Below are 8,598 nucleotides of genomic sequence, written 5' to 3' on the forward strand. Positions count from 1 at the left end.
TAGAAGATGAGCTAGAGGAGTTGAGAAATTTCATATAGACAAGTGTTTACATGAGAGGGGCAAGAACTATTTAGGAGAGAAAAGAACAGGAAGAAGAGAGACTCTTTGGGGAGCAGAGGGAAATTAATAATGCCATGCAACATATGACCTAGCGAAGCGACTGGACTTTTGAGTCACCCATCACTTGATGGTGATGGCCTGACGCTATGGCAAGAGCAGCGCTAGCTGTGAGGACTAGGCTTTCCAGAGCAGAGCCAGCTAGGTCCAAGTGATGTTGATGGGACCTGAACCAGCAAGCTGAAAGGGCACCATTGTCACTGGGACTAGCAGCTAGTACAAGGTCTTAACGTTCCTGCATCAGGGAAGAGTTAGGTTGGAGCTGCTGTGTGGTTTCGTTTTCCCGTAGCTGAACAGGTGACTATTTGTCCAGTGTTCTCTTAAGGTTCTCAGTCCCTTAAAATAACTGCAAAGAAAGCACTTATCTGGAAACTCCCTGGGAATTTACTTGTAAACCCATATGTCCAAAGTATCTACCATATGTCCTCGCATGTTATTTATTGTTCATTGGACTGGGATCACATGGGTGATTCTTAGTAATACTGAATGATAGCACCACCACAAATATGAAAAAGGTACAGAAAACTTTTAGGTATTAAGACCTTTTATTAAAAAGCCCTCAGCCTAGCATGGTGGTTGAAAGAATATCAAACTAATAGTCTGGTGATTCTGATTCTCTTTGGTCTGGTTGTTAACCCGCTCTTTTTTTAGTGGCTAACCTGTGTTTTAGAATTGTTGAGGCTGAATGGGGTGCTAGTCATTTAACAAAAAGCACAAGTGGAGGAGAAAGAGCCTAAAGTAGCCTGCTCGCTTCAAGAATGTTCTGTACATTCCTAGATTTTTTAAAAAAGTTTTATATCACTTTTTAAGGTCTCATGGTTATTTTGTGTGTGTGACATTTATTTTAAAGTCACTTTTTACTTTTCAATGACATTTGACAAAGTATTGTATTAGTTTCAGGTGTACACCCCAGTGATTAGACCCTACATAAGTAGTCATCCTGATAACTCTCGGACCCGTCAGACATAAGGGCTCATGGTTGTTAATGTTGGAGTTTGAACTCTTTAACTTCTGTGTTCCACTCCCAGCATTTCTCCTCTCTGTTATCTTTGGCATTTAAAACAGTAGAGTGATTCGGAGCTGTGGGTAAAATGAACAGAAACCTCTTTTTTGTGTTAGTCATCAAAGCCAGGGGCCATTCTGTGTAGTGGAAGGTATTGTTGGGATAGACAGACACTCTGATAATTAACACTTACACTGCCTTAGATAAATGCAGGCTTTACTCAAAAGTGGATTGTATCCTACAAATGTATTTGCAGTTTGATTGTTTGCAGCTTGGAATGCACTATTCTATGCAGACCAGTTCAGACAGATAGCAGATCTGTTAACCTCATTGTGGCTTTAACAAGGTACTTTTGCAAAGAAAAAAAATGTGCAGTTTATAAAGCATTTTTACACTTTTTGCCTACTCAGTCCCTGATGTTGGATTTACTGTTGTTCCCATTTTATTTTTAGAATGTTTAGTTAGCAGGTGTTGTTGCTTGATGGCCACACACAGAGTACTTTGCTGTGTTCCCAGCTAGTACTAAGTTTTGGGACATCATAATGCAAAAATTCATGCTTATCGCCACTGGCCCAATGCACATGTGTAGAATGACCCTTTGAGTGTAGGGACAGGAAAACTGTGTGTGGAGAGACTCCTTGTGATTACAGCCCCACGAAGTGACCTGTCCTAAAGAATCGCGGGCTCCTGATAGAGGGAGTAAGTAGAAAAACACTCTCAGAGTTGCTAAACCTTGAGGCTGGTTCTTCCTCAGCAAACAGATTGCCAGGCAAGCGAGGGGCTGGGGCTTGTAAAGGCAATGTCCAGGGGACTCCAGGGCAGCGGGAGCTGACTGGAAGACATTTTTAAATTGTAAAGTACCCCTTTCCTTGATGGCTGAGTTGTCTGATTTTAGAGCCTTTGGTGTATTTTAATTGAAAAGTGAAACACCAGATGGAATTCTGTAAGTTGCAAAACACACAAATGATAATTTAGGAAGGGTTGGACATAGGAAAAGCTGCGGTTTGTTAGAGATGCCTTTTGTTCTGTCGCCTGAACCATAAGGACATATCTGCCCTGTTGCTGCTATGGTAGTGAGGTACAAAGAAGCCTGAGGCACGAGTGGTAAGGTGTATTCCACTTTTTATGGAATGGACTTTTCTGAAATACTAGCTGTTTAAATGCAAACAAGTAGAATGTTTTCCTGATGATGTCTGTTATTCCATTTTCACAACAGATACTCATCTGTAAGCTCTTGAAATAACAATAGATCTTATAAAATAATTTTAAGACTTTTTTTCATAAAAAGTAGTCTTATTTTTCAATTACAGTTGACATGTACAGTATTATATTAGTTTCAGGTGTACAGCATAGCGATTGGACATTTATATATCTTAAAAAGATCACTCCAGTGAGCCTAGTACCCTCTGACCCCACACATACTACTGCAGTATCACTGATTATGTGTACTATGCTGTTCTTTATATCCCCTCGACTATTCTGTAACTTTTCTTAATCCCTTCACCTTTCCACCCAACCCCCCTTCCATCTGGCAGCTGTCATAATGTTTTCTGTATCTACGAGTCTGTTTCTCTTCTGTTTGTTTATTTTGCTTTAAAATATATAGCCCTGAAGAAGGCGACGATACAAAAAACTTGTTTGGTGCCAAAGTTACTCATAAAGGAAACCAGGCCCGCTGCTTACAGCATTTTTGGTCAAGTGGGGCTTTTTATTTGTTGTTGTTGGTTGATTAGCTTTCATTGGAAGCTTAGACACCAAAAGCTGTTAGCCGTGTTCTGTCATCTAATGTCTTCCACTGTATTGTGAAGGCTGTTAATTTTTTATTTAAGGTTTGTTAGCTGGGAAACAGGTAATTTTGGAGAACCCAGACTCTCAGCTACATATTGGAGAATTGACTTTCTGCAGCCTGTTGAAAGTTCTGCCCATTGAACGAGCTGTTTACATTTTGTTGTGTGATACTGAGAAGACTTCATTGAGCAGCCTAAATCTGTGGAAAGGAACTCTTCCTCGTGGCCAGCCGTGTTTAGGATCGTCATCAGGGTTCATTCCTTACAGGCAGTGTTCCAAAGGCAGGGGAGAGCATTCTTGTCAGCTCCTCCTGCCCTTTCTCTTCCCATAAGGACACCCCAGTGGTCTTCCTCTTGCCAGAGTAAAGCTGATGAGACTAATGAGGGTAATGGGACTCTCGGGAGGTGTCTAGCAAAACTGTAGCCTGGGGGGGTGACCTGAGTTTTTCATCCCTAGCAATCTGTGCTCAAGCCACATCACCCACCCCCACCCCATATATGCAGACACACGTATAAACAAGTGTGGGCTCTTCAAAGGTGGAGAGATTCATCTGCAGTTACCTTTATAAGGAGCCCATGGAGAGTCCAGATGGATCTGGGTTAAAAATCCCAGCTCAACCAGTTAACTAATCCTTAGATAAGTTTCTTAGTCGCTCTGCTTCTCCGTCTTAATTTTTAAAATGGAGACAGAATGCCTCCTCGAGAGGATCCTGTGCTGCACGGCCTCGTGGTGCGCCTGTCCTGTGGCCCGTGCTCCGGTGTGCCTCTTCCCCTCAGGCGCAGTTGGTGATGTCTGATCTGGAAGGTGGCTGGATTTTGGCCTCACAGTAGTGAAGTGTGTGTAGCTCTGTTACTGGAGATTGACCATTTCCATTCTGTCGCACGCAGTCAGCAGAGTAGCCTAGAAATGAGGGGACAGATGGCAAGAGCTGCCAGAGCAGCATGGCTACTGCAGCACCTTCACTGCAGGAACAAGAGACCTGTGGGACCCTTATACTGGTGCCCTGCCCTGGTTTGCCTGACCTTCCCCTTCCAAAAGAGCATTGCTTTTTGTACCGTTAAGTGTTGGTATGCTTTTTGTTCAGAAACACTGTGCGCCTTTTCAAAGTAAATTAGGTGTACTTTCCTACCTCATCCATGGTCCCGGCTCTGGGGAAGCAACTTGAACTAGCGGCTGTAGTAATTAAAGTAATAAGTGCTCATCTGTTGCTGAGGTGTGAGGAGGGCCGAGTTAGGTTGTTACTGAGGACATAGATCTGTGGCATTTAGAACACAGCACTAATTTTGACAACACAGGTAGATTTAGCAAACACTCCATATTTCTTGATAACAGTCAGATACCAGATAGTCTTGGGTCCTTTTCATTTGTGAAATTTTGATTTTTGGTTGACTGTTAGAGGAGAGGAACACAACCATTCTCGTCAAGTTCATTTTCTCATGAACATGTGAGAGCCATGTGCTCCCTCAACACCATGGTTCTCAAAGAAGCTTCTTGTTTCCTCTGAATTAGCCCTCTGGGGTCTTGAGCCCCTTAATCTTTGCAGCCCTGATCCCACATGGCCTGTTCTAAAAGTTGGCAGTGGCCTCCTGGGTCACTAAAGCTACGGCCCTCTTCTCAGTCCTCATTCTACTTTGTCTTTCTGTGCGATGTTTGTTTATTCTTCACCCAGTAGATAATTTTTTTAACAAAGATGATTAAAGTGCTGCTTTGCCATTGAGGAGTATACAGTGATTTGCAGTTACAGTGGCCTGTGGTAAGTGGCATCGCAGAATGTGGTAGGGTGTCCTGGTGCGAGACAGCCTCCTCTTAACTGATTGGCTGAGCTTGGTGAGGAGGCTGGCATCTCTGGCAGGCACCTGGCGAGCCTGTGACTCTCTGTGGAAGACACTCTTGGACCAGATTTCCCTGGAGTAAGTTAAAGTACACGTGCTGGAGGAATTGACACTCTCCTCAAGGTGTAGTTTCCCTAAAGGTTTAATGGGTTATTCACAGTGTTAGCGCTGAGTCCTGGTTAGTGTGCAGCACTGACTTAAACTGTGTGGTGATCCCTGTAGAGAGCCCATCTGGTGTGTCCCCTGAAGTGTTTGTGAGACGTTTCTAGTGGCGGCTGTCTTCTCTGTGGGTGTTGACGCAGCCCCGCTTTTCTCAGGGAGGCCACTGTCAGGATGACTGCTGCTGCCTCTGTTAGAACCTGCAGAAAGAGGAAGTACTTTTCACGTGGGGTCCTGTGCCATTTGGGGCCCGGGCTTAGAGTAAGTACGTTCCTCCCTTTCTAGGGAGACTTCCCATCCGTGTTTGAATCCCTTGCTCAGTGACATGTCAGGCCGTTTGTGATCCAGGCTGAGGTGTACCTGACAGGCTTTCCTGGGGTGGCACCCTGCGACCAAGGCTTATGTTTCTGGAGGCCCACAGGAGACTGACTCTGAGATTGCGCCTTTGTGAGTGTTTTCTGGCAAAGGCGCACCACCACCAAGTAGTACCGCAACCCTCAGAGCAAACCCACTGCCTCCCACACTCAGGCTCACCTTGATGCGGGCGTGGGGTGAGCGCCTGTCCTCCTTGTCCTGCCTGCCTTCTGCACACCTGCTCCCAAGAGGTGCTTCGGTAACCCAGCGAACGTGCCTAGCGCAAGGGCCAGCATGTTCTGTATCTAGCAGCTCTCTTTTTGTTTTGTTTTTCCTAGGTTTTCCTTTTGTCCAGTCCTCCCTCCTGGGGAATGGGGAGGGAGCTGTAGGGTCTGAAGGGGATCGTTATGTTGTGGCAACCAGTCCTTTCACCTCATGAACGGATCCGTTTCCCTACCTTGTACTTGGAGAGTTTATTATGCTGTACATGTCCGTCTAGATGGGACTGTCTTTTTAAATTAGTCTTTCCTTGTATAGGCTTTCCTTTCTTCCTGTCCCATTTGGGTCTAAATGGTAATTGTGAGAAGTGTTTGGTACCACTTATAGTTTGTAAACAGTAGTGTTGAGAGCCAGTATCAGTTGGAGGTTGGCGGGGGACATAGTGGTTAACATCACAGTGAGTGTGTCACTTAAGATTTTTTTATAGTGACTTTCAGTCTTCACCCCCTTGGGGAGCTAGTGCAAACCACAGTTACCTTTTATTGCTCTATATGTGTTGTCTGTGCCAATCACAGAGCTGCAAGGGAGCAGACCAAGTTGGAATAATTGGATTCAGGAGTGAATGTCACTTGTCATTTTATTCTCTTTTCAAGGAATTACCAGTGTCCATTTAATAAAATGAGATTAACCCTCTGCAGTGGGAGTATTTGAAAGCTGACAGCTCAAAATCAAGACAGCTCAAAAGAAGTGGTGTTCCCAACACTTTTAGAAAGCGTGTCCTTTTTATTGGCCGAAAGGCATTGTTTACTGTTTGTGTGAGCATGTGCGTATGTCATTAAGGTAGAGGCACAGAAAGTGAATTTGAAAGAGGGAACGTCTTGTGGACGCATCCGAGCCACATGGACATAGTGACGTAGAAGTAGCACCATGTAAGTGAGCTCCCAGAGACCAGTGATAAAATAAATACCCGAGACATCGGGAGACCAAAATAAATGGAAAGAAGTGTTTATAAAGCAAATAATGATGTGTCTGCCCTCGACTGTTCTAGAAAACCTCGCATCAACTCCCAGCTGGTGGCCCAGCAGGTGGCCCAGCAGTACGCCACCCCGCCACCCCCCAAGAAGGAGAAGAAGGAGAAGGTGGAGAAGCAGGACCGGGAGAGGCCCGAGAAGGAGAAGGAGGCCAGCCCCAGTGCCACCAAAAAGAGCGCCAGCAAGAAAACCAAGTAAGCCCGGGCCGCTCAGGGCGTGTGGTTTCGCAGGGGGACCAGTGCATCTTTCAAATGCCTCTTTTGGTTCCCCCCTTAGACCAAAGTCCGATCTTCTGAAAGACCCTCCTAGCGAAGTGAACAGTATACAGTCTGCAAACGCCACCACGCGGACCAGCGACTCGAGTCACACCTCCAGGTATTGGGAGCCAGGGCGCAGTCCGGTAGGGCTGCTCGGGTCTGTGTCGTCACAGTCCAGAACCCAGATGCTTTGTACCTGCGGGTTCGCAGGCTAAGGAAGTGGAGCGAAGAGTGAGGCCTGAAGCTGTTAGCGCGATACCTGTGTATAGGAGCCACTTTTATATCCTTGTGGCCAAACAGGAGGCAGACAAGTTGATAGTAGTTTTGGAGGGGCCTGGGGCTTTGCTAACGGAGGGTGGTTTCTGTGGTGCTCCTGTTAATCGGCAGGTCTGTGGTGAGCTCTGGAAGGTGGTGACAATTTAGATGCGTTGCCGCAGTGTCTTGAAATCTCTGTGTATTGGTGACATCTGCCAGAAATCGTTTTAATCTGGTGTATTTAATCGGCTGTCCCCCATGGTACTGCTTTCAGGCCCCGACTGAAAAACGTGGACAGGAGCACTGCACAGCAGTTGGCAGTAACTGTAGGCAACGTCACCGTCATCATCACAGACTTTAAGGAAAAGACGCGCTCCTCCTCCACCTCCTCCTCCACGGCGACCTCTAGCGCAGGCTCCGAACAGCAGAACCAGAGCAGCTCGGGGTCGGAGAGCACAGACAAGGGCTCCTCCCGTTCCTCCACTCCCAAGGGCGACATGTCTGCAGTAAATGACGAGTCTTTCTGAAATTGCACATGGGATTGTGGAACTGAATCAGGGTATGAAATTCAAATCCTCCATCTGCCCGTGCTGCTTGCGCCCTGGAGGACTTCTGTGGACAGCAGCCTGTTCGCAATGCTGCCAGGATGGCTTCTGCTTGCCATGGGCACTTGGCCACCGAGGAATTTCACACCCTGACGATGACTCTTGACACTTTTGTGTATTCCATTGTTTTATATGATTTTCCTAACAATCATTTATAATTGGATGTGCTCCTGAATCTACTTTTTATAAAAAAAAAAAAAAAATTCTGCTGTGCACAATTTTCCATGTACATTACAACTGGTTTTTTGTTTTTGTTTTGTTGGGAGGTAGGCTGGCGGGGGGAGGGAACTTTTATTTATTGTGTTCACAAACTCCATCCTTTCAGCATATCCTTCTAAGTTTAGTTCTTTCTTCCAGTTATACTATGTACTATCAGTTTTGATATAACTATATATAAATATAAAATTATATATAAAGGGTTATTTGAAACCAATCCATGGCAGCGCTGGTGCTCGATACACTGTGAAGTGAATGCAGCATTGAGCAGTCACAGGTCTGGGACAGTCCCTTCTACGGAGGAGCTGAAATCAAATTAAAATTGGTCTCCCATGAAGTATGTTCCAAGCCACATGGAAACTCGATTCTCTCATCTGTCTGAAGCGTCCTGGACAATAGGAAAACATATATATTTTTAAACATTGTGATCTCAAATTTCAAGACTGCTCTGGGCAGCCTGCGTTTGCCTTGGAGTGACTGACAGGCCACCGGCGGTTGGTTGGGAGGCTTTATGGTCAGAAGCAACTGAGCCAGCTCCAGAATGCCAAGTGTTCCTGTAGATTCCGGCTGCGCATCACCATCGCTGTCCTGCGTAGCACTGAGGAGAACTCAGATTCTACATCTCGCTCCATCAGTTCCCAGGCCTTCCTCACGCCTGCGGTGCATCTATAAATTGTCTCTCAGCTTTAAGATTAAAACGGTCTGAACTCTATTTTTGGTCCATACAGGAAGCAAATCCCGATTTCCACTCTGCACATAGCA

The 8,598-nt window shown here is 45.6% G+C and overlaps 1 protein-coding gene across 1 annotated transcript in view; it reads left to right on the forward strand.

Moving 5' to 3' along the window:
• RYBP (RING1 and YY1 binding protein) overlaps positions 1–7,807 on the forward strand; it is a 69,687-nt gene extending 61,880 nt beyond the window's left edge. The window contains exons 3-5 of the mRNA XM_081159161.1: positions 6,521–6,697; positions 6,780–6,878; positions 7,290–7,807. Of these exons, the coding sequence (XP_081015287.1) occupies positions 6,521–6,697; positions 6,780–6,878; positions 7,290–7,542 (529 nt within the window). The 3' untranslated portion in view covers positions 7,543–7,807. The remainder of the gene's footprint in view (positions 1–6,520; positions 6,698–6,779; positions 6,879–7,289) is intronic.
• The last annotated feature ends 791 nt before the right edge of the window (positions 7,808–8,598 follow it).

This window comes from Miniopterus schreibersii, assembly GCF_964146895.1.
Source record: "Miniopterus schreibersii genome assembly, chromosome: 15".
Taxonomy (NCBI): Eukaryota; Metazoa; Chordata; class Mammalia; order Chiroptera; family Miniopteridae; genus Miniopterus; species Miniopterus schreibersii.